The 27,234-nt window shown below is 34.6% G+C and overlaps 2 protein-coding genes and 1 pseudogene across 2 annotated transcripts; all 3 read right to left on the bottom strand.

Moving 5' to 3' along the window:
* Positions 1-1,771: 1,771 nt before the first annotated feature.
* On the bottom strand, positions 1,772-7,258 carry LOC122590787 (shaggy-related protein kinase eta-like). Its single transcript, XM_043762960.1, has 12 exons — positions 7,125-7,258; positions 5,945-6,037; positions 4,946-5,005; positions 4,599-4,871; positions 4,443-4,517; positions 4,297-4,353; positions 3,338-3,478; positions 3,199-3,249; positions 3,030-3,125; positions 2,518-2,601; positions 2,305-2,406; positions 1,772-2,228 (listed from the first exon to the last, which is right to left on the bottom strand). The coding sequence occupies exons 1-12, from the start codon at positions 7,140-7,142 to the stop codon at positions 2,133-2,135; spliced, it is 1,146 nt and encodes a 381-aa protein (XP_043618895.1). The 5' UTR covers positions 7,143-7,258; the 3' UTR covers positions 1,772-2,132.
* A 12,983-nt stretch (positions 7,259-20,241) lies between these two features.
* LOC122592227 (F-box protein At5g03100-like) lies at positions 20,242-21,801 on the bottom strand. Its single transcript, XM_043764422.1, has 2 exons — positions 20,830-21,801; positions 20,242-20,328 (listed from the first exon to the last, which is right to left on the bottom strand). The coding sequence occupies exons 1-2, from the start codon at positions 21,799-21,801 to the stop codon at positions 20,242-20,244; spliced, it is 1,059 nt and encodes a 352-aa protein (XP_043620357.1).
* Positions 21,802-23,769: 1,968 nt separating this feature from the next.
* LOC122593824 lies at positions 23,770-26,137 on the bottom strand (annotated as a pseudogene).
* Positions 26,138-27,234: the final 1,097 nt, after the last annotated feature.

Consider the following 27,234-nt stretch of genomic DNA (forward strand, 5'->3'; position numbering starts at 1 on the left):
GCTTAGATTAACATAACATGAGATAGAGAACCCTTTTTTTTTCGAGAACCTTTGAGAACTTTTCAAATCAAGCCCAACCAATGATTATTCTTTACATGAAAATTGTTTTTTTTATTGTTTTCTGAATAACTTATGTATAATTTTGAAGTTTATAATTGTGTGGAGGCATGGATTATCATCCGTTATACAATTATGTGGAGATTTGGATTCTTGATCACATGTACACGAATATTGCTATGATCACATGTATGCAAGTCGATCACATGTAATCATAGCAATATTCATGCACATGTGATCAAGAATCCAAATCTCCACATAATTGTATAACGGATGATAATACATGCCTCCAAACAATTATAAACTTAAAAAATACACATAAGTTATTCAGAAAACAATCAAAAAACAATTTTCATGTAAAGAATAATCATCGGTTGGGCTTGATTTGAAAAGTTCTCAAAGGTTCATCGCAAAAAAAAAGGTTATCAAAATAACTTTTCACACATGAGATATATGATAATTAAGTTAATTATTAATTTTAGTGTATAACTAAATTATTCGAATAAAACGTTAAAGTACAAGTACAATGACAATGTAGACATTTCGGATGAATGAAAGACTCCAAAGAATTCAAAATCTTACTTAGCAAGACCTCTAATAGATAATGTAAGTCACTGTTAATCGGAAACTAAACGACCACTTAACTTCATGTTTTTAGTGGTTTAATTCTTACATGGTTAAATGTTAGTCAACTTATGATGATATTATAAAAATTTAACATGACACTAATTATATATATTTTTTGCGTATTAGCGGGTAACAATCTAGTTGGAAAAACAAAGGAAGCAATAGAATGGACGAAAATATTGCATTGAATTCTCTTATATTAATATTTCATTATCCAACTATATAAAAATATATTGTAATGTAATGATTTCTGTTTTTGGCGTGACCGGTGAATGATGGTATGCATCTCGTGAATCCAATAAATGAATATTCGATCATATTTCAGTCATTGATGATTGGGAGAATCTTAGGAGCTTGACTACAGAAGTAGAAGACACGGATAATATACATTTGTTTAAGCAATTAAGCACATCAAGGACATGGCAAAAGTTATGCCAGCCAATTACCCACTGGTCCAGTGGTGGCACACGAGTTGCTCCTATAGTCCTATTAATCCCAAGTTGTGAGGAGATCTTTGGGAGGTTTTTTTTAGGCACCGTTACTTGGCTAGTGGTAACAAGATCTTATTTAGACAACGCCGTTGTTGAGTTAGAAACTCACTATTTGTCGCTAAAGGTATGCTTTCATTGAAAGTCATCTGTCAACAAAACCTAATAATAAAAATATCTTTAAAAAATGACATGTGCCAAGAGAAAGGCGCATCAAGCACGAAAAGTATACACCATGGAATGTGTAGCAATATTATGATTCAAACTAAAACTGCAGAAAAACCCTGACGAGTGACAACAAATTGTTCAAGCCAAATAGCCTTTATTTTGCCACCGTGTAGTTAATTTTCCGCTTTCGAGATATGTCTAAGTTGAATTGTGTTAGCACATGCATCCAAAACCATTGATTCTAACAAGACTTGTTGGATCTTTATGCCTTTTAAATGTCTGTCCGGTTAAAAGCAACGACCATGGATGCAAATGTACGAACCATCTTATTCCATCAATCACGAAAGTTGAGTTAACTAATGTTACATGTGTGCCGTATATGCCCGTAGGCGTTTAAGAATCTAGATGGAGAGTTGAAGAGCATAACAGACTTTCAACAATAGGGTTTCAAAGGGTATTTACATACTTAAGTTAAACATAACATCCACTGAAAAAAGTAAAAACAAAAACAACATAGTTGTATGCATACCTACAAATGGAATAGCAGCAAGAAACAACCAAAACTTTCAATCCTACCTTCTCTCCTCCATATATATATATATATATATAGATCTAGCTAAAAGCATAACTTTGATCTCCAAGGAACAAAGTTTCCCATCCCAAAAAAAAGAAAAATATACAAAAGCACCTTCGTTTCTTTGCTCCTGTTAGCCGATACATAGAGACACATACAAAGAAAGAAGTTTTAATACGCCTATGTTCACATCTCCTGAATCAGCTTTCCTCTTATCTCTATATCACTGCAGGTTGCGGAAGCTGTAAATTCATTTGCTTCTTCATATGATCTGGGATTAACCTGTTAACAAGCTCTGGAGACGCTCCGAATAACTAGAACATGAAAATATGATTTAATAGACCACCACAAGAAATATGATTGAGTTAACAACCAGGAGTGAAACTATACCTCTTGTTTGAAGTTGAAGAGCGGGGGTAATGGTTGACCATTTGGTAAGTGAGCATTAGGTTGCCGTACCTCATCAAAGAATGGATGTGCTATGGCCTCAAGCTGAACGTAAAACCCGCAATAGATTAAGGGTAGATATAATATAACACAAGCATATTTCTCCAATTATAGCAAGGAGGAATGACGATAACATATGGTGTCATAAAAGCTTACAGCACTGCAGCGAAGATTTGGGGAATACTGTAGGAGACGGGAAGCAAGATCAATTGCTTCAGGAGGCATTCGCTTATGGAAAACCTAAAGCACACAAACACTGAATTGTAATTTACTTTATTCAACAGTGAGACAGTGAGTAATGGCTAGAGGCAGCAATTATGACCCATTGACTATCAATTGGTCAAACTGGGCTGTGCTACATCTTTCAAACAGCTCAAAGGGTTCAATAAAACGGAAAAAAAAAAAAAAAACTAGCTAAAAGGCTAAAATGGGTTGAAAGGAAGGAAGTCACCCTAAAATCTTGCCGTTCTATTCAAAGATTGTGTTTTGAAATCATAACTGACAAATTTATTATCTTTAGAAGATTAAATAGTCAAAAGATTGTGGCGGAACAACCCAACTCGGTCTATTTGAGAATTACCCATTTCAGTGTGCACCGGCTTTGACACATTGCTCGACCCCCTAACCCACCCATCTTACCACATCCAATAATGGAAAATAAATCATACCTTGTGCCAAGGGTGAGCCTTTATTTGAGGAAACCTAAAATCATTGTAGTTTGGATTCATACAACGGATTTCTTCGCGAGTTGGTGTGCCTAAAACCTGACATAGCAACCGTAAGAAATTATAAAATTATACCATGGCCCTAACTTTATGATGAGAATTCAAATTGTACCTTGATAATCTCCACAAGCTGATCCACTGCATTTTCGCCAGGGAAAAGTGGCTAGAAAATATGTAAAGGCAGAAAAGATTAGTGCCAAAATGTATATCGATGACTTGTATTGTGATGGGAATGGTGTTGACTAGAGAACCTGTCCCAGAAGAAGTTCAGCAAGAATGCAACCAGCAGACCAAATATCGATTGAGGTCGTGTATTCTGTGGCACCAAAGATGAGTTCTGGTGCCCGATAGAAACGTGAGCATATGTATGATATATTTGCTTCTCCCCGCACCTAACAATGGTCAAATAAATAAAAACTTTCATTTTACATAAGAAAACAAACTTCCCTATTGAATACTGCCATTATTACTAATTGGAACTGAGACTACTGATGGCATCAAAAATCCCTATTAAGGCTATCCAACTATACCGAAAGTATCATATCCCCAATTAGGTTACCAAGCCTCATAGCCTCAAAAGAGGCCAACTACAGAACAATGTTCATACACCAACTCTGTCTATCTCAATAGGCCAGCAGGCGGAACGAGGAGAGGGCCCAACAATCATACACCAACATTGCCTAAAATAAAAAGACTACCCTGATTTATATTTTGTTTGGTGCATTGAAAATGTACAACTTAAAAAGTTAGACATAGGTTGCAAGAAAGGGTGATTGGTTGAAAACAAGAGGGGGGTAGCTTTACAGCACATGTAATTGAGAAACCAATTATAAATTATCATGTTTTTAAATTTGGGTTTGGCATATCAGACAGTTCAATGGTAGGGTCATAATGGTCATTTTATCTTTTTCCCGTGTACAGTTGTCCTTATTTGGTGCAAGTGAAACTGTTTGCATAGTTGGATTCATGCCAATTTTTGTCTAGTTTGGTGATCTAGCAGAAATTCTTGCCATAGTTTTGCAACTTCTGTTATTCTGTATGCATTACTATCTATCAGATCTAATGTATAAATGATACTCTAAATAATCTATTGCCATTTTTTCTAGACCATCACGTTCAAATAATTATGTTATATTTTTATGAGGTACATGAAAATCCAGTGAGAAATGGAACCTAAGAAAAATATATGAAATGTGAAGAAGTAACATACTAGCATTTTTGCACTTCCAAAATCACAGATCTTAACTTGGTGAGTATCTGGGTTAACCTGAAGAAAATTAAATAAATAAGCTCTAAAAGATTCATAGAATAAGAACAAAAAGTCCAAAATAAATAGAAAGTGAGATAAACTGGCACCAAAACATTCTGAGGTTTCAAGTCCCTATGGCAGACTCCAGCAACGGTATGCATGTATGCCAGACCCCTAAAGATCTGAAACTTTCACTGGTTATTTCATGAAAAATGAAACAAAAAAAACAACCCCTTTTGATAAAAATAAATGAACAAACTCACTTGATACGTGTAAAGTTTCACATAAATGAGCGGCATGCCCTGGTGTAGATTGTTATAATGCTTTAAAACTCGATACATTGTCTCTGGGACATACTCCATCACTAGGTTTAAAAAAAGCTCGTCTCTGCTTGTAGTTGAAAAGAAGCAATGCTTTAAAGAAACGACATTTGGATGGTCCATCGTACGCATTAACTGCAGCTCACGGTTCTTGTATCTTTTGTCTTGCAATACTTTTTTTATAGCAACAGTTTCTCCAGTTTCTATGCATTTCGCCTGAAATAGCAGAAGATTAGAAGAAACAGCAAAACACAAAATTATCTGTGTGTCAAAGGAGCATAGCTAAATACCTGGAAAACTGTTCCAAAGGATCCTGTACCTACAATGCGCTCTGCCATGTAACTAACAGTCTGCATGAAATCAAATTAGACAGTTAGAGGATTCTAAGAAGTTTTATTGTCATCATGATTTCCTTTAATATGCAGGGTCATAATTATAATAATACTTGAAAATTTTGTAGCATTAGAACTGATTTATGAAATAAATGTAAAGTTACTAACAATCTATAACTCATAGGGGGTGTTGAATATGGGATATTGGCTAATCAAATTAGATAATCCGCTGTAACAAGACAGGTAGTCGAAGATATATGAGTATGCTTATGATGTTTGAAGATTTACCAATCGGAGAAACAAATGTGTGAGTGCTCAGCAAATTCTAGCTATTTTAGGAAATAATAGATAGGATGGCAATAAATGCAGTTTTGTAAAATTGAGCGAGACATTATACTCAAATAATCAAAACAGCAATTTGTTTATCCAATCATTAAAGCTGGTTACTCAATAATCACTTGAAAAATACAAACTCAAATATGCCGCTTATGCTAATGATTATATTACAGACGAAAAACATCAAAGTGAAGTGTTAGCCAAAAAATTGTCGTTGTGCATCATGAGAAGGCCATTTTGTCCAATTAGACGTTAGTCATCAAAGCGACGTAGTCACCAGAAAAGTTAATGTCCATCATGAGAAAGCTAGCTTGTCCTATTATTCGTTCGTCATCACAGTGACGTATTCACCAAAAACGTTAACTTACATCACTGGAACATCCACTTGTCCAACTAATCATGTGGTACAGCTTCAGCAGCTGACGAATATTAAAATATTTCTAAATGCATGCCTATTACACAAGTAAGCTTTGGATTGATACATTTAAAACACAGATCTACAAAAACAACACCAATAACAGAATTATTATTGGAGGATAAGATACGATGGATATAAATATGTCAATCAATGTGGCTAATGCTATTAGTGAGTTATCATGAAACCTACTAAACGCGGCATACCTGTTTCGGTTCTCCATTCTTGCCTCCAATAGTCGTTGATATGATGTGACCAGCTTGCGCTTCATTTCCATCAAGTACAGGAGCAGACATTTCCTGCATCATTTATTAAGAAACTTTTTTAAACAAATACTTCTTGATGCCGTTTATGTAGAACAAATGTGCAAAAAAACATTTGTTTTGTTACTGTATTAGCAGAATAAAAAAATGTTTATCACCCGCGAAAAACTTAAATTGCATATGTCTCTTGAACTTATACTTTTCCTACTTCACCATCAAAGCCCTGCTCTTACTAAACAATACTTAAGCATACTTGTCCAAAATATCATGATGGATATACTATTCCAGCTATTAACATAGCAAAAAAACATACGTTTTGATTATCATTCACAGTGCATCCAACCATGACAGAAACGCGACACAAACCGAAAGCTAAAATCTAACAAGATAACAATACATTCAAAAAACTCTAAGATGCATAAACCTAGGGGTTACGTGGACCTTGGACGTGCACTTCAACAGATTATTACAATTTGAAGTTGCGATACTCGGTTCATTCAACAATTTTAATACAGTAGAAACTCTTTCGAAAACTAATTAACCTGATAAATGAAGAATAATCTGCCTCATTATAAGATTATAATACTTTCAGACAAAATAATCACGTTCAAAGCACACACACACCCACACACTTAAAAACTAACTTAATTTCATGAAAATCAAAAGAAGTAAGTTTTAAAAAATGTAGCCAAATCAGCTCAACAAATCAGTAAAACTTAATTAAAAAAAAGTATTAAAATAAAGGAAGTTAAAGATATAACTGATCTAGCAAAAACCACTAACATTAATAGAGAAAATTTACAAAACTGCAAACTTTAAAAATCTAGACCTAAGAAACCCTTATTGAAACCCTAGTACACTTCATCAAATGATCAAAACATTACATTTTTAGCAAAAAAACAAAACAAGAATCTTGGCCATATTCAACATATCCACTTCATAAATTTGCAAAATCAAGAAAACCCAAATCCCAAATTTTGTATACTCCAAAAAATATATAATCTTTAATTTTCTTTGAATAAACCTCAAATTTTATAAAACAAGAATTACTTGTACAGTTATATACATATATATATACACACATATATGAAAGATGTACACACATATGGATATAGATATATACCTTATTGTCACCGGCCATTGTGTGCTCCGGCAGGCTGAGTGTGACGGCAAAAAGGAGAAAGAAAAGGAAAAAAGGAAATGTTTGTTTTTCCTTTTTGGGGAATTAAAAGAAATGAGAGAAAAAAGATTCCTTTTGAATAAATTAAATTAAAATTAAAAATTTATGATGGTAATAAAGAGACCCCATGACACAAACAATTACATGTGAATACAGCTCTTGTTTCTTTTGCCTCTGTCTGAGGTGGATAGAGAGAGAGAGAGAGGTGGTCATGGACTCATATTGTCATGAGTCTACTACTACTACTACCACCCTATTTTTATTGCTTTATCACCCCACTAAAAAGTTCGTTTTTTTTTTTTTCTTAAATATATTACAGGGATTGTGTTAATGATTTGCCCAATTTCATCTGTTGTTCTTCACTTTCAAAAATTATCTCATTTTCTCTGTTGGTTTATTCATCAATAGTCCAAAAATAAACGGCATCAATTTTACTCCGTTAACCTTACTGCTAAAAACTATGCGAGGACACAAACATATTTTCAATTTTTTTCTGACCATTGTTGTAATTACTAGTGTGGCGAGTTTTTTTCCAAAATAGTGTAGTGGGAAACTTATTTACCAAACTAGTATAGTTTCAATAATATTTACCATTTTAGTATAAAACATAATTAAACATTATATTTATATCTATTAAATATAATAAATAAAGATATGTTGATAACACATGTTGTTCGATTGCATTCACGTTCATTTTTTCTTTCAATAAAGATTGGGTATAAAAAATACAAACATACACATTGATTAATTAGGCAAACACAAAATCGATACTATGAGTTTTCTGAAGATGAAACAACACTACAAAAACAAAAATATCAGCATTTACGATGACACGTGAATACAAATCGATCAAGTATGTCCCAAACACTAAAAATTTATGCTCTATAATATCAATCTAACTTGATATTATTATACGCCAATTAGTTTAATAATTTGAGATACTAGGATAATAGCTAAAGCTAAAAGCAATTACTTGGTAGTTAATCAAAGATGTTATTCTCAATGGGATGACATCCTCTCTAGAAATGTCTCTTTCATTGATTCGACGATCCGCATTTGATTTATCATTTATTCTATTGTTTCAACAGAAATACCATTATATTTTACTATTTCTTTATTAGTGATTTTTTGTATATTTATCAACATTTTTTTTATAAAGTTAGTTTCGATTCAGACGTGCTGAAGACAATTTTAACCAATAAATTGTTGGACCTCCAACCCCCTCCTCATGGAAAATACCTTGAGATGAGAAACCCAAAATTCGAACCCGAGACATTGGGGAAAACTCACCTTCGAGGCCCACATAATAGATTTAGAAAATACCCCTGACCAACCCACCTAATTTAATGTTTAATTAAGTTGTATACTAACATATCTTTATTTATTATATTTAATAAATATAAATATAATGTTTAATTATGTTTTATACTAAAATGGTAAATATTATTGAAACTATACTAGTTTGGTAAATAAGTTTTCCCACTACATTAATTCCCTCGCACCTCCATCATTTGTGGTATTTGCATCTATCAATCACAAGATATAACGATTGGTAAAGTTTTATAAAGAATAAATGAGACACTAGGTTCAACAAGATAAATTTTAAAAGTTAACAACGATTAGTATATATTGGTCAAAGCAAAGGGACGATCTGTGGTAATTTATTCTCTATTGTTAGTTTGTTATTGTAATTTTTTTTTACTATCTATACTTCCATATTATATTATAAATAAAATAATTCTTTATTTATGAAAATATTAAAAATTATGTTATATTTACACCTAGAGCCCTTAAAATGTTTTTATAACACTTTAAATAAATACATAAATCATAAAATGTTCATGTAAGAAGGGCTACGTGAAAACACTTTTTATTTATGAGGACATAAGGACATTTAAAGAAAAGTTACAGTAAATTATAAAAAAAAATAATATAGAAAAACTAAATTTTTGTTGAGAATTAAATGCAAAAATGGTCCTTGTGGTTTGTGAGTTTTTACAAAGACAGTCTCTCTCTTGAATTTTTAGCAACGATAGTCCCCGAAGACATGTTTCAGTTGCAACGGCAGTCCCTTTCTAACGAATTCGTTAATTAATGTCGTTAAGTTTTCCATGTGAGTAGCACGTGAGGGGTATTAATGTCTTTCGATCTACACAAACCTAGGGATGTTCAAAACTATCTATATCTGAACCTGTTATCCAAAAATCCAATCCGTTTTTTTTTATTTAAAAAAGTCGGATATCCTATATTTCAGACTTAAATTCGAATAGCGACTTTTGAAAAAGTTTAAGAATTTCAATATCTTTTTTTTCTTAAATCCAAAAATATCCGAAAATGTCAAAAAAAATATCGAAAAAAACTATTTTCAATATTCGAAAATATTCTAACTTTTACGAAAATATCTGAAACCTAGTCTAAATACGAAAATATTTAGGATTTTTTTTCTTTCTAAAATTCGAATACTTCGAATATTCAAAAACTTCGAATATCCAAAATTTTAAATATGTTTGGATTTTTCCGAAATTTCTAATATCCGAAATTTTCGGGTGATATTCAAGTTTCCACTATCAGATTTTTGGATATTCGATCTTTCGCATAGTTAATTTCAATATTTAAACTTTTCGAATACTATTGGATATATTCGAATGCCCGAGATTTTCAAAAATCATTATTCGGACCCGAATTTTAGGATATCCGAAGTTCGAATATCTTTTTTAGATAAAATCAGATTGGATTTTCATATTACAGGGTCGGATACGAATACTTTACAAGAGATCTCAAGTTTCCAAACGAAAGAAAGCCTACCAATAAGAATAGCAATAAAAAAAGGATGAAAATGTTGCAATTAGTTCCAGTGCTAGCAAGGTTGTTGAATTAAGACGTAAATTAAAGTTGATTTGCCAATTTAGAAACCACCTCTAAGATGGCCAGTGGTTAACATACTGACATCTTTACAAGAGACCTCAAAGTTTGAATCACGTTAGAAGAATTTTGGGGTGGTGGTACATCTGAATAGGAATCCCGAATAGAAAAAATTTCATCCATTTACCCATTTTTTTTGTTCACAAAAAAGTAAAGAAATCTTAGGTTACTTATGATTATTTAGCAAATCTCAATAACTGAACAAAAACTATTCATAAGGTTTTGCAATAGAGATTAGAACATGATCCCCTTTCAAGCTTCAACACATCTGACATATGTTTCTGTTCTAGCTAACTTTTTTGTATATAATATTTGACCCATTTAATCATTTGAGAAATAATTAAGTGAATCCAATGAATCAATGATCAAGGCAAACTTAAAAAAGGTTGTTATTACACAAATTTTGAAAATAAAAGATCACCCAATAGAAGTAAGAAAATAAAAAATTCGGTATCCAATGTATGAGTTTTAAAGAGCAAATTAACAATTATAGGAGGACTGTACATCGTGGTTGTGACAAGTAATGGTAAGGTGGGCATATATATAGTTTCTTCTGCAGACATGTATAGTTTGGTGACTTTCGCAAAAGTCAGTTCCCATACTCATCATAAGGAAATGGAATAAACACCCCTAGAAGAGGAACAAAGAAAGAGAAACACTCACAATTCATATATATATTATTTAAAGCCCTACAAGTAAAACCGTCAACAAAATTCTTGTGTTTGTGACAAGGAATATTGCCAACGCTGGTTCAATTCATAGATCTTTCAGCAATGCACATGTAGTATTTGCCGATCTTCACTGTAACTAGTTAATGTCTGTGTTATTATTAAGCAGAAGGAGGAGAAAATTGGACGTGTGCAATGATGTTGATATTTTTTAGTCTTTAGGTAAATAAAACTGTTCTAACGTTGTAATTCTCTGATTACTTATGGTTAGAATAACGAGATTTGTAAAAGAATGTGACAAAGTTACTGTAAGAAAAAGAGTTATCGAGATATATAAGCATAAGAAACATGATGAAACTTTTACCTTCAAACAAAGTTTACCAACTTTAAGCTCCTTGACATGGCGAAGTGTGAGTATGAGTCCTTGAAGCATCTCTTCGTTCTCTTTTTCATAATAACCCTTCCAATAATTCAAGTTAGCTTTCAGTAAAGATGGCACATCTAGCAACAAAAGCATCCTCATATACAAAGAATCTTGTATAGTTAGTGACAAAGCATTTGGAGCATTGATTTCAAAAATATCCCCAACATCAAAGTCATGTGTTCCGTAGCACCCAGAGACGACCAAATTCTTAACACTTTTAGAAGTGATATCAAGCCGCCTATGATCATAGCGACAATCCAGGCTCAAGGTCTCTAATAAAGGACTTTCGGATAATATATTTTGAATCAAAGCTTCATCTAATTCTGCATGTGAGACATGTTGGAACCACGTTAGTGTGACCATCACTGATCATGTGTCATTCTTGATATGATAATTGACGATAATGAAATCCCTATGTCTAAGTAAATATTCGATGGACGTATTTACTCTTAAAGACATATTATAGGGTTTCCCATTAGGTGATTGGACTTGAGAGGACTAATGAGGCACGAATTAAACACCAGAGGGACTTAATATGAAAATACTCTCCTTATATATATAGAGAGTAATTAACCCTAATTTAGGGTTAATCACGAAATTAATCACAGCCCCCATAACAAAAATTCGTCCATCTTCTCTGTTGAATTCATTAGATCAGAATTCATCACTCCATCCTAAATTAATCATCTTATTTTGGGAACCCGAAATCAATGGCAAATATGTTTAATGCCTTTACAGGTTCCTCTGGATCTCACGGTACGTGTATATTACGAATTGAATCATGTAATATTTCAACATGTGGTATCAGAGCAGGTTTCGAAGCTATCATTTGATTTGATTCGTTTTCGTACCCTAATTCGCGAACTGAAGAAAGCGGAAGCTTAAATTCGTATGCTTCTTACGAACTTAAAGTTCGTTAGAACTGAAGCTTAAATTCGTATGCCTCTTACGAACTTAAAGTTCGTTAGAACTCTAACTTCGTGAGAACTTCCTTACGAACTCTAAGTTCGTAAACAAAATCACTAAGTTCGTAAGAACACTCTAAGTTCGTAAGGCTTATATGTGTACAGAACTGAACTTCTGCTCATCTTCGCACTTACTTCCTCACGAACTTACCTTATTTTCGTAAGCTATCTTCGTTGCTTATGTTCGTAAGCTATCTTCGTTGCTTATGTTCGTGAGCTATCTTCGTTTGTTACTTACGAAGATAGTTAACTACTTACGAAGTTAATCACTATTTACGAAGATAGTTAACAACTTACGAAGATAGTCAACTACTTACGAATTTAATCACTACTTACGAAGTTAATCCTTACTACGAACTTAGCTATCTTCGTACCGTGCTTATTTTCATGGATTACTGATTAACTTAGTTGATTATCATGTTCGTGCTTACTAGTTTTACCTTATAATTTCGATGGGAAAATTTGTCTCTTATTTTCGAAAATAATTTTTTTCTGAGGCATTTTTACCATAGCACTTCAAGGGTAAAAATTTTTGGGGCTCTGCCCCTTGGACCCCGCCAGGGGCTGCCGCCCCTTGGACCCCGCTCCCAAGGGCGCTGCCCCCGGACCCCCGTAGTGTGTGGGGGCTTAACACAAATGTACATGGTTTCATCATCCGTGCCCAAAGGTCAGATGTGATTCTCATGGTGTGTTCTTTTCCTTTTAGATAATGAACACTAAGTATATTGATTCTGCCCAAAGGTGATTTAATATACTCTATGTGCTGAAAGGAACATTTTTCATGCATAAGATACACGATTCTTAATTTTGTGCCCAAAGGTCAAAAGATAAGCGTTGTGACGCATGAACCTAATGCTCATGTGTACTTAGATATTAGTTACTTCTGCCCAAAGGTGATGTAAATCTAAGTAGAGCCTTATGTTAACTTATTGTTTTGGTGTTTACAATAGGTTACCTATCACTAGCTTCATTAGTAAAATGGTCTTAGTCTCATTACTTCAGGAACATTACTTTAGCCTCTTACGTAAGGAACATTATTGTTAGCCCTTAGTTAAGTTTAGGCATTACTTTAGTTCCATTAGTTTTATAGATATTACTTAGTCTGCCTTAGACAGCTAATTATGTCACTATAATCTCATTGCCCTTAGTTTTAGGCATTACGTTATTAATCTTCTATAACTTGTATCCTCAATCTATATCCTCTTTATTTCCACTATAGTGCCTCCCATTGGCATTCAGCCACTTACCGGTGAAAACTATGCTTCATGGAAAGATCAGTTAGATCTTACTCTGGGGTACTATGACCTGGACTACACCATTCGTCATGATGAACCCGCTGCCATTACTGCAACCTCTACTGCAGAGCAGATAGCGGCATTTGAGAAGTGGGACAAGGCGAATCGCTTGTCACTTATGACGGTCAAGAGCTCCATTCCTCTTGGTCTCCGAGGAGCTATTCCCGAGTCTGATAAAGTGAAAGATTACCTCAAATCTGTTGAGGATTACTTCAAGGGATCGTCTAAAGCACATGCAAGCAGCTTAATGCTAAAAATGCTTACTCTGAAATACGATGGAAAAAGCGGTGTCCGTGAACACATAATGAAAATGAGCGACATGGCGAACAAGCTTAAGACTCTCGAAATGGAAGTCTCTGACAACTTTCTTGTGCATTTCATAATGACATCATTGCCTGCTCAATTTGATGCCTTCAAGATTAACTATAATGCTCAGAAGGACAAATGGAAGATGAGTGAACTGATTGCAATGTGTCAGCAAGAAGAAGATCGCCTTAAGCTCGAGCAACCTGAAGCTGTTCACCTTACTACCACTGCTAATTCCAAGAAGAGGAAGGGTAACAACAGTAACAAGAATGGAAAGAAAGCTTCAAATATGAGCCCTGGTGCAGTTGCCTCTAGCTCTAATGCCTTGAACATCAAGTGTAAGTTCTGTCGTACTCAAGGGCACATTCAGAAAGAGTGTCCTAAGTTCAAGGAATGGCTAGCTAAGAAAGGTAACGTACTTTATGTAATATTTGATTCTTTTACAACTGATGTTCCTGTTAATACATGGTGGGGTGACTCTGGTTCTATGGTCCATGTGACTAACTCAATGCAGGGATTCCATACAATCCAGAAGCTACGAAAGGGCCAAAGAAAACTTAGAGTTGGAAGTGGTGATCTTTTAGATGTCGAAGCCATGGGAACTTATGTTTTACATATGAGTACTGGAAAATGTATTAGACTATTAGATACCTTATATGTACCGAGAATTACTCGGAACCTCGTATTTATTTCTAAACTAGACATTGAAGGTTTTGTAATAATTCATGGTTTCGGCAAGATTACTATTACTCTTAATAATGAATTGCTTGGTCGTGGTTTCTTGGATGGAATGCTGTATAAATTAGAACTAGATCATAATTTCTCACAATCTTTGTTGTCTTTTAATGTTGACGATATAGCTAAGACAAAGACAAAATCACTTAAGCAACAAGAGAATTCCTCCATGTTGTGGCATAAACGTCTTGGCCACATCTCACGAGATCGCATGACACGACTCGTAAAGGATGGAATCTTACCATCTCTTGACTTTAGTGATTTTGAAACATGTATTCAATGTCTCAAAGGCAAAATGGCTAAAGGGAATAAGAAAGGAGCCACAAGAAGTTCCAACTTGTTGGAAATAATTCATACTGATATTAGTGGCCCCTATCCCGCTTCCATTACAGGACATACTTCATTTATTACATTTATTGATGATTATTCACGTTATATGCACCTTTATTTGATTAAGGAAAAGTCTGAATCCTTACAAACTTTTATTGATTTTAAAACTTTGGTTGAAAACCAACTTGAACGAAAAATAAAAGTTGTAAGATCAGATAGAGGAGGTGAGTATTATGGTAGACATACTGATGTTGGTCAAGCCGCTGGTCCTTTCCATGACTTTTGTAAGGAACATGGCATAATTAACCAATACACCATGCCTGGTTCTCCTCAACAAAATGGTGTTGCTGAAAGGAGAAATAGAACCCTAATGGACATGGTGAGAAGTATGCTTGCCAACACTAACTTACTTACTTTCCTTTGGACTGAGGCCTTAAAAACAGCCGTTCATATACTCAATAGAGTTCCTTCTAAATCTGTCCCTAAAACTCCTCATGAGATCTGGACAGGGAAGAAACCAAGTCTTAGATATATGAAAGTATGGGGCTGTCTTGCCGAAGCTAAATTCTATAACCCTAACTTAAAGAAACTTGATCCTAAGACTGTTACATGTTTCTTTGTTGGTTATTCGGATAACTCAAAAGGTTATCGGTTTTACTGTCCTTCCCATATTACTCGCATCAGTGATACACAGCATGCCACTTTCCTAGAGAACTCAGAGATCAGTGGGAGCACGACAAATCATAACTTCGATTTGCAAGAAGTACAAGAAGCGGGGGGAAACAATTCGTCGGTTAGTATTATTCCTCCGATAATTCCTCTTGTACAGAACGCTGCTCCGAATGTCACTGATCCAACTCCTCCTAATGTTAATCATGAGACCACTAATGCTGAAGGATCTTCCGAAAATCCCGAAAATCAACTCAGGAGATCATCGAGGTCACGTAGGGCCACCAATTTTGATGACTTCATTACTTATCTCACTGAAGTTGAAGATGTTGGAAAGCTTATTGATCCTACCTCCTATAAAGAAGCCATTAATAGTGATCAGGCCACTCAGTGGAATGAAGCCATGATTGAAGAGCTTAATTCCATGCAACATAATGACGTTTGGGAATTGGTTGAACTTCCTGAAGGATCCAAAACTGTTGGTTGCAAATGGGTCTTCAAAACCAAATTAGACCCGAAAGGAAACGTCGAACGATATAAGGCCAGATTGGTTGCGAAAGGCTAACTCAGAAGGCTGGAGTTGATTATCAAGAGACCTTTTCTCCCGTGTCTCGTAAAGACTCTTTAAGGATCGTTATGGCACTAGTAGCTCACTTTGATCTCGAGTTACATCAGATGGATGTCAAAACAGCTTTCTTAAATGGAGACTTGGAAGAAGACGTATACATGTGGCAACCTGAAGGATTCATTCCAAAAGGTAAAGAGCACATAGTCTGCAAGTTAAAGAAATCCATATATGGGTTGAAGCAAGCATCAAGACAATGGTACCTTAAGTTTGATGAAGTCATTAAAGAACAAGACTTCATAAAGAATCAAGTGGATCAATGCACCTATCTCAAGATCAGTGGGAGTAATTTTATAATCCTTGTTTTGTATGTAGACGATATTCTACTAGCAAGTAATAACTTGGATATGTTGCATGAGTCGAAGCGGATGCTTTCGCAGAAATTCAACATGAAAGATCTCGGTGATGCCTCTTATGTTATAGGTATCGAAATACATCGAGATAGGCATAATGGTATTTTAGGTCTTTCTCAAAGGGCCTATATTGAGCGGGTTTTAGAACGCTATAGCATGCAACATTGCGCACCCACTGTAGCTCCAGTAGTTAAAGGGGATGTATTCGGCACTTTCCAAAGTCCGAACACTGAGATTGAAAAGGAGCAGATGAGGGTGATACCTTACTCATCAGTAGTTGGGAGCATTATGTACGCTTAGGTCTGTACTCGTCCAGATATCGCTTATATCGCCGGTATGCTAGGACGTTACTTATCTAATCCTGGATTAGCACACTGGAAAGCGGCTAAGAAAGTTCTACGATATCTGCAAGGGACCAAAGACTACAAACTAACGTATAGAAGAAGTGACAATCTAGAAGTAGTAGGCTATTCCGATTCTGATTTTGCCAAAAGCAAGGAAGATAAGAAATCTACTTCTGGGTATATTTTCATGTTAGCTGGCGGACCTATCTCTTGGCGGAGTCATAAGCAGAAACTGACTGCAACATCCACCATGATGGCTGAATACATTGCCGTTTATAATGCTACTTGCCATGGGATGTTAATTAGGAATCTGGTCAGTGGACTCAAAGTCGTCAACTCCATTTCTAGACCATTGAAGCTTTACTGTGATAACTCAGCTGCCGTAACTTTCTCGAACAGTAACAGTTCGACTGGCGCTGGGCTGTATCTCGATACAAAGTATCTGTTTGTACGCGAACGGATTGAGGAAAATGTTCTTTGTATTGAGTACATAAGTACAAATGACATGCTAGCGGATCCGATGACCAAAGGTCTTCCTCCTAATGTCTTCGTAGGACACGTGTCGAAGATGGGGCTTACTAAAGACTTAGTTTAATTTAATAGCATATTGTACTTATTTGGTCATTAGTATTACTGTTTAAAATTTTCCTCCTTATTCAGATTTTGTTTGTCTATTAATCGCACTTTGAGTACTCGTATTAGTGTGTTGACATTATCGTGACAAAATTGTCTTAGTCAATTGATCATTGCTTATTAGTTTTAAATTTGAGTCATAGTTTGACTAGTGGGGGTCCTGAGTTGATGTTCTTCTCTACGACTGTACTTATTGGCTATGATTTCGGTTTAAAACAAAATGAGTATTATTCCGGAACTTATTTGAATACTCATAGATAAATGATCGCTCGGTCAAGTGGGAGAATGTTGGAACCACGTTAGTGTGACCATCACTGATCATGTGTCATTCCTGATATGATAATTGACGATAATGAAATCCCTATGTCTAAGTAAATATTCGATGGACGTATTTACTCTTAAAGACATATTATAGGGTTTCCCATTAGGTGATTGGACTTGAGAGGACTAATGAGGCACGAATTAAACACCAGAGGGACTTAATATGAAAATACTCTCCTTATATATAGAGAGAGTAATTAACCCTAATTTAGGGTTAATCACGAAATTAATCACAGCCCCCATAACAAAAATTCGTCCATCTTCTCTGTTGAATTCATTAGATCAGAATTCATCACTCCATCCTAAATTAATCATCTTATTTTGGGAACCCGAAATCAATGGCAAATATGTTTAATGCCTTTACAGGTTCCTCTGGATCTCACGGTACGTGTATATTACGAATTGAATCATGTAATATTTCAACAAGACACACAAACTCTTAAGTTTATTCCAACTAATGACACCAAATGGTCTAAAAACGCAGTGTGCTCGATTGAGATGAATTAAACATGAAATGTGTCATTTTTTTTTTTTTAACAGTAGTGGTGATCTTTTAACTCAAACTTATTTCTATTTTCCAAATTCCCTAACTTTAAGTAAAGCTCTTGGACGTCACGATTAATAGCATAATTGATAAAATGGTTGAGCTGTGACTCAAAGCCAACATGGAAACTGGTATGGAGACATAATTTGTTGAGCTTCTTTGATTGGCATTGAGTTATGGTTTTGCTAATATACGATAAGAAATTAGGAAGCGGGGTTATTATCTCCATGGAAACATTGATATCGTTCATTTGAAAAATAAGGGTATGAACAAAAGTCCAAAGATGCTGCCATCGTTTGGAGAGAACACCTGTTTTGATGGCGCATTTTGTCGAAGGTAAATGGTTAAGGATTTCTACAACTAAACAATCTGGTAACGAACTAATTCTATCTTCTTCTTCCACGCTTTCCTCCATAATTATTTCTTCAGCCTGATTTTTACCTACTTCTTCCATGGCGGCAGGCAGCTTCAATATTAATTAATTAGCAGCTCTCGTTGCTTTATTTCAATATAAGAACCCAATTTAAATTTGCTTTTGGCCCTTCAAGTTTGTAAAACTTAAACCCGGGCTATTAGTAGTTGCCCAGCCAGGGCTGGACTGGAATTTGATGTCCAATGCTTTAAGATTGGGTTATGATTAATTTAAGTCGGGCTTTTCTAATGAGTTTTTCTGGACAGTGTCTATGCCCACGGCTCCGGTATATATGAGCCCATTTGTGCACAATCTAGATATGATAATAATGGCTACGTAATCACATATGACATGGACGCCACAAAGCAGACTTTCAGCCTACAAATGGACGAAAACCAGGTACAAATAGCCCACATCATCCTCACTAGGGAATTGAAGTGCTCCTTGGTAGGGCCTGGGGTTTTCGCGGTTTGGTTTTTAATCTAGTAAAACTGTAAACTGAACCGTTTAAAAAACAGAAAAAATTCAAACCATTTTTGAATTTGGTTTGTAACCGAAACCGAATTATATATTTGGTTTTTGGTTTGGTTATGGATATATAATAATGAATTTGGTTAAACCGTAAAAACCGAATAACTTATATTATTATTATTATTATTATAAAAATATTTAATACATATCTTTTTTTTTATATGGATAATTATTAATGTATTTTTTATTTTTTATGTCTATTTGTTTATTATATTAACTTTTGTATGAAATTAGAAATATTCAATTGACAAATGATGAAAAATTTGATGAAGAATTTTTATAATGATGACAAACAAAAGTTTTGTTGTTTCAGTTATGTTACTTATAACTGTGTTTGAAGTTTAAATTTACTACTTTGATGAAAATTGAAATTATAAACCTATTTTGGTTGAAGATAAAAAGAAAAAGGTGAAATTTTGTTTCATATTTGTTTTTTTTGTTTTAAACTGAAAGCGAGTCGAGTTCAAATTTGGTTTTTGGTTGGTTTACAGTCAACAGGACACTTCTATGGTTCAAGCAAGGCGTCATACAGGGATCTGCAATTTCAAACTCACATGGGAGTAAAAATTTGAACACATATGCATATACGGAATGCAGCCAAAACAAGAACTCAATATAATATCAATCAATCAATCAATTAACCTCATCAAATATAGCACCATCATCAGCCACTACAAGTCTTGATTTAAGTTGGAACAGATGATTAGATATCAATAACTAATAAATCGAACACGAGAACCATGGACTAAAGAATAGTTAACTAGTGTATGGGCCAATAAGATTTATAACATATTACCAACAATCAGCTTTTTAAAGTTGAAACAAACATTGTTCAGCGTATTGCTAGATCAAAATCTTTTGTGAGTAGCAAATTTAAATGCATTTGGAATGCAGTAGCCATGTCTAACCAATAATCGAGTTTTAAAGTTCCTCTATCAATTAACCTTGCCATCTTTAGGACCGTTGTCAAGCAACAGTTCGTCTCAATCGTTGTCTGAATAGCTATTAGCCGCTGTAATATACTTCAAGCCCCATTGGAGCCGACCTTTAGTTTCCAAACGAGATAGAACCTAGTCACCGAAAAATAGAAAGTTAGAAGACACGAAAAATGAATACGATGCAATGTCTGTATGAAGTAAATGTTATCAGGGAAAACTGAAATGGAACTTGTAATCACACCCCACGAAGAGTAAACACCCCCAAGAGGAACAAAGAAAGAAACATTCATAATTCACGAATTAGTTCTAAGCAGCTAATATAACGAAAGCACCTACATGTGAATCGATCTGTCAACAAAAAAGCACACACTTGTGTTTGTGGACAAGGAATATTGCCAAGGCTGGTACGGTTCATAGATCTTTCTGCAATGTAAATGTCTGTTTGCCGAACTAACGTTTGTTTTATAAGCAGATGGGATGTATTTGAGTCTTTATGTAAAATCATTTTAGTGGTGTCAATCTCTGATTATCTATGGTCAGAATAACAAGATTTGGAAAAGGAATGTGACAAGTTAATGTAAGAAAAAGAGTTATCGAGATACACCAGCATAAGAAACTGGAAGGAAATTTTACCTGTAAATGGTGTTTACCAACTTGAAGCTCCTTGACATGGTGAAGTTTGAGTATGAATCCTTCAATCATCTCTTCTTCCTCTTTTTCATTGTGATGAAGTGATTCCTTGTTGATTGTATAATTCAAGCAAGCTTTGTGTAAAGACGACACATCTTGCAACAAAATCTTCCTCAGATACAATGCCTTTTTTATTGTTAGTGACAAAACATTTGGAGCATTGATTTGAATAATATCCATACCGAAGTTAGTAGTAAACCAGTTGTGGTATCCAGAGATGACCAAGTTCTTAACACTTTTAGAAGTGATATCAAGCCGCCTATAACCACAGCAATATTTTAGCTTCAAAGTTTCCAACAAAGGACTTCCGGATAATATATTTTGAATCAGATCTTTATCTAATTTCACACGTGAGACACACAAACTCTTAAGTTTATCCCAACTAATGACACCAGATGGCCTAAATATGCAGTGTTCTAATTTGAGATGAGTAAAACATGAACTGTTAAAGAACGTGTCGTCTTTGAATTCAAACTTATGGTTATCTCCCAAATATGATGACAACAAGGAAAGCTCTTGGACGTTACGATTGATAGCAAAACGAATAAAATTGTTGAGCTGTGACTCAAAGCCAACATGGAAACTGATATGGAGTAGTAATTTTTTGATCTCTCTTGATTGGCATTGAGTTATGGCTTTGTTTATAAACGAGAAGATATCAGCAGACAAGTATCTATTATATATGGAAGTATTGATATTGTTGTCTATAAAAATAAGGGTATGAACAACCGTCCAAAGATGTTGCCATCGTTTGGAGAGAACACCTGTTCTGATGGCGTTTTTTGTAGAAGGTAAACGGCTAAGGATTTCGATAATCAAACCATCTGGTAACAAACTTATTCTATCTTGTTCTTCTTCTTTTACGCTTTCCTCCATAATTATTTCTTCAGCTTGATTTTGACCTGTTTCTTCCATGGCGGCAGGCAGCTTCAATATTACTCGTAATTAATTAATTAGTTAGCAGCTTTCGTTGCTTGATTTCTTTCTTTCAATAAGATCGAACCCAAATTAAATTTTCTTTTAACCCTTCAAGTTTGTAAAACAGAACGCGGGCTTTTAGAAGTAGGGCCAGTTATTTTTTTAACCATGGGCTTAGCTTGGCTCAGCCAGGGCTGGATTGGACTTTGATGCCCATTATGCTTTATGATTGGGTTGGGATACAAGAGTTTGTTTGTTTAAGACTTGACAATTCTTAAGATTGACTTTTGACTTACAAAAGTCACATATATGTTGCTGTATGCTGCATGAGTTAGTTCAACTCGCTAAATTTTCAATAACTGAGAGGCAATTAGATTGAATTCTGTTTGCAGAGATTGAGGAAACCAATATATATATAGGTTTTGCAGAACAACTCCACAGGTTCCTTTCTAATCATATCCTCACTATCTACATCATTTGACAGAATGACAGTCAACTTTGGAAATGATAAACAAGCTGGTCTGCCACATCATCACCTTCCTCTTTACAAGCTGTAAGATACTCTTCAAGCTTTTTTGTTTGACTTTATCTATACTCATTATTATAAAGATCAGCATCTAGAAGCTGTTGACTTCTTTGCAGCTCCAACTTTGCTTGTTTTACCTTCTCAAACACATTACCATTTTGCTTGTTTCACTCTTCAAGTTTCTGATGTTAATCACTATTAAAATTTATGTTCTTAATCCCTCTGCTATCTTAGTCTCATATTAAGTATGATGATTATTATGATATTTTAGTCTCATATCAAGTATGATGATTATGATATGTGATTCTTAATCCCTCTATCTTAGGTTACTCTTGGCAGTGTGTATATCCAAGCTCAGGTTTTAGCCTATTCGTGCCCCCCTCTAGATAAGATAATGGCTAGGTGGCACAACTAGAGGTTGCTAAAAAACCTGATTTTTGAAAAACTAGGTTGAAAAAACCTAAAACGGTCAAAACCGGGTTTGACCAAACCGGTTCAGGTTTGACCAAACCGGTTCAGGTTTTGGATAAACCAACCGTTTGAAACCGGTTTCGGTTTTCGAAACTTAGGATCGGGTCAGGTTTGTTTTTGGGGAAAAAACACCCGGTCAACCTTTGACCAAAACCGGTTTCAAACATGTTCGAGTTTGGTCAAACCTGGTTCTTCATCCCGTTGTTCAAACCTCGTTCAGGTTGAGTCGGTTTCAGCGTTTGGGCACGACTAGCCACAAAGCAGACTTTCAGCCTCTAAATGTACCAAAACCAAGTAGAAACTGCCACTTGGAGTTCCTATGAAGCAAATTAGCTCCTGGTAGGTAGATACGAACTAAACAACAAAGCAATGTAAGAACATTTTGTAGGAACTACATTCTATACGAGGCAAGTGTTATAAATATAGTCTATGATGTTATTTTTTTAATTTTATTTTTTCATTATATTTAGTTAGCTTGTTAACCAAGCTATATCATTAATATAAATTAGAGTTGTTACATGAAATTCACAAGATCGGATCACCATATGACTGGTTCACCTCGCGATCATGCACATGCAGCTTGCTTCACACGGACTTCATGCCATTGAAGTGGTCTATGATAATGCAGTAAGTCACAAGAGAGAGACTTGACAATTCTTAAGATCGACTTTTGACTTAAAAAAGAGATACAAATATGCTGTTGTATGCCGCATGAGTTGGTTCAATTCTAACTTTTCAATAACTGAAAGGCAATTAAATTGAATATCGTTTGCAGAGAATAAGGAAACCAATACTCTTTGGGTGTAAAAAGAAATGATGATCGTGAAAGAATCCTCCCACAAAAGTTTCACATGACGATAGAGCAGATAAATCTAATAGGGTTCAAAGTTTGCAGCAGAAGTGAACTAGTATACAGGTCAAGTTATGGAAGTCGACTTTGATAACCAGAAGCTAAAAAACAAAGAACATATCATAAAATATCAAAGAACTTCATAATTTGGAATCTGCTAAATAATATGCAGTGGGGAGTAACGAGAATTCGAAGTGTCATGCCTACTACAAACAATAATTTGAAGCGCCATCAGTCAATTCTAAGGGTTATGGAGATTATATCTGACAATGAAAAGCTAATAATAATATATGACAAAAACAAATAATATACTATTAATTATCAAACAGCTTCATAGTTTGGAATCTGGTAGATAACATGCCCTAGATGTTAACCAGAATCCAAAGTGCAATGTCTACTAATTAACCTCGTCCTCTCGAGGACACAATATCAAGCATTAGTTCCTCCGGATCTACACATCCAACTGAGTCACTAACACGCTACCAGCTGTGTCACCAACAGATGAGTCATTATCAGAGGCATCACCTACCTCCGTCGAATCATCGGTATCATATAGAGGATAATCAACTTTTACAACCTTCAAGTTAGATGGAAAATTGAAACCTTTAGCCTCTAAACGAGAGAAAGCCTGCGAATGAAAAAGATCAATGAGAACATTAAATAAGTTCCGCGTGGGGTAACATGCTAGAATCAGTTCCAGTTGAACCGGGTCATTTTTAAGAACGGTTAGAATAACACACACCTTGTTTATTCCTAATAATTTAAACTATTTACACATAACTTACATAATTAAACTGCAGATCTGAATCTTTAAACATAATAGAAATGGAAGAACAAACAAAGAAATTCATAACTATACATGGACGCCTGGACGAGGCCATACGGTTTTCCTAGCAGTATACAAGAAAAAATTGAACCTAAGGATTGACAACAAACAGTATAGAAGAATAAACATTCTTTGCAAACTCAAGAACCCAGCAACAATCAAAAAAGAAAACGAAGGGTGGAAACTTTTAAGTGGGATCAATTAACCTCAGTCAGACAAGCATGGCTTTGTCCCATGACAGTATATAGAAATTCTAAGAGCCAATTAAATCACAATGATCTGTTTTTGGGGTTGCAATAAGTAATTCTGCTTTTGATTTTTTCTACTGGATTAACAATAATCACGTGGCAATTATTGTGAAGAAAATGATAATTGAGATGATACGTTTAAATTATCTCTTGCTTCTAGTAGTTAATTATCTTATTCTAATATTTATTCAGAGTAGCAGTATTCGCACATCCAAGCGACGACATTTTAATCCATAAAATTGCAATGTATTATTGCACTTTAACCGATCAATAAACTTTACAAATGCACATATTGGAGAAAGAGAAGAACGATATACCGTATAACAAGAAATCCCAATTTTGAGCTCTTTGACATGGCGAAGGCGTAGTACAAACCTTTTAAGCATCTCTTCTCTCTCAACTTTACGTGTAGTCTCATCATAACCCAACTTGGTATAATCTAATTCAGCTTTGACTAAAGAAGACAAATCTCACAACAAAATCTTCCATAACAAAAAAGTACCATAGATTTTGAGTGATGATATATAAGGAGCATTGATTTCAATAACATTGTCAAGATCCATATTTTCCTCCTCTGGACAATATCCAGAGATCACCAAGTTCTTAACACTCTTGGAAGTAATATTGAGCAATGAATAACCACAACACATATCTAATGTCAAAGTGTCCAATATAGGGCTCCCAGATAGTATATCTTCAATCAAATCATGGTCTAATCTCACACTTGAAATAGTTAAATGGGTAAGGTTACTCCAACTAATGGCCCCCCCGGTTGGATTAAATAAGCAGTTTTCTAAATGAAGATGGGTAAAATGGGAGTTGATGAAAAAACAATCATCTTCCAATACAAACTGATCCGTATCTTCCTTAAACCTTAAATCTAAGCAAAATTGTTGGACTTTACAACTAGTTGCAAAACGAACCCAATTATCGACATGGGATTGGAACCATCTATTATAATTGGCACTAACACTGAACTTAGTGAGATTCTTACGTTGGCATTGAGTTAGGGTTTTATCAACCCACATATAGAAATCAGGTAACGGTTTATAATCGAAAAAACGGTATCCTTCAAAATCGTAATCAGTAAAATGAAGACAAGGAAGTGAAGCCCAAAGATGTTGCCATCGTTTGGAAAGGGCACCTGTTCTGATGGCGTATTTTGTGGACTCTAAACGAGCAAGGATTTCATCGATGATCAAACCATCAGGTAAGGAACTAATTCTATCCTTTTTTTCTTCTGGGTCTTCTTGTTGGGTTTTCATCCGTTTTGGAGGTGGTTCTTTTTTAACTTCCATGGCATCGATGATCAAACCATCAGCTGTTTTTTTTTTGTTTGCTGAAAATACTACAACTAAACTGACAATCTGCCCCAAATGTTATCAGAAATGATAAGGGTTCTTTTGGCCCCCATAAAGTTCACATACATACACTTCTGTCCTTAAGTTTAAATACGAGACTCTCTAACTATTCTCGAGTTTTTATTAAAATAGAAGAAAGGAGAAGATTGAATAGAGGAGGAAATAATAGAAAATTACATAAAAAAGAGGCATTCTTGGGTTGAAAGAAAATAAAAGAAAGTTGATAATTGAATGTATTCTTGAGTTAGAAGGGAAGGAAAAGAAAGGGTAAAAAAATACAATTTTACATTTATAGCCTTGTAGTAATTAAAACCTTTATATAAGTTTGAGGAAAGTGGCAAGAAAGTTTTGGGATCAATACACTCTATTTTTCCCTTTTTTTCCCTTCCTTTTCTTTTAAAACAAAAACTCAAGAATACAAAAACTAAAAATTTCTTACCCTTTCTTTTATTATCTCCACAAAATAAAACTCAAGAATGGAGTCAACTTACAAGTTACAACTATACATTTCATTAGATTCTATACATACGGGCTCATATTATTTATACTATATTATAAAGCAAATAGGGTTTCAACTTTCAATTTCAACAATGTATACATGATAATACATAATGTATCATACATCAATGCCTACAACTTTCTCTGTCCTCCAATTCTTTCAAAATCTTTTATCTCAAAAACCGTACATCGATAAATTATAAAAAGTATATGGGTGTTCTTAAAATTTCATGCTCTTTCATTAGAAATGTCATTCGATATACTTTCGACGAATTTTTAAATCTGAGGTTGGAGCCCGTACGGCTAAGATATTTGGCTATGACACTCTATGACATATTATCTCCTATGACCTATCATAGGCTATGACCTATCACCATAACCATTTTACCGCCGTAACGTACGGGTACTTCCTTCGTATTTTCAAGTTTTTAACGAATGAACAAATCATACTTTTGACAACATGATGTATGAATATTCTCTATAAATATGAAGTATCAAAATTAAACATGTAATAGTTTACAACAAACAATCCATTTGGGTAAAGGTTGAAAGGGGACTCTGTTTGGATTGTTAGATATAAGGATAATAAAACCTGGAGTTGAAGAAATATTTTAAAGGAGAAATAATTGTTCTATCAAATTGTGGTATGA

This window comes from Erigeron canadensis, chromosome 3, assembly GCF_010389155.1.
Source record: "Erigeron canadensis isolate Cc75 chromosome 3, C_canadensis_v1, whole genome shotgun sequence".
Taxonomy (NCBI): domain Eukaryota; kingdom Viridiplantae; phylum Streptophyta; class Magnoliopsida; order Asterales; family Asteraceae; genus Erigeron; species Erigeron canadensis.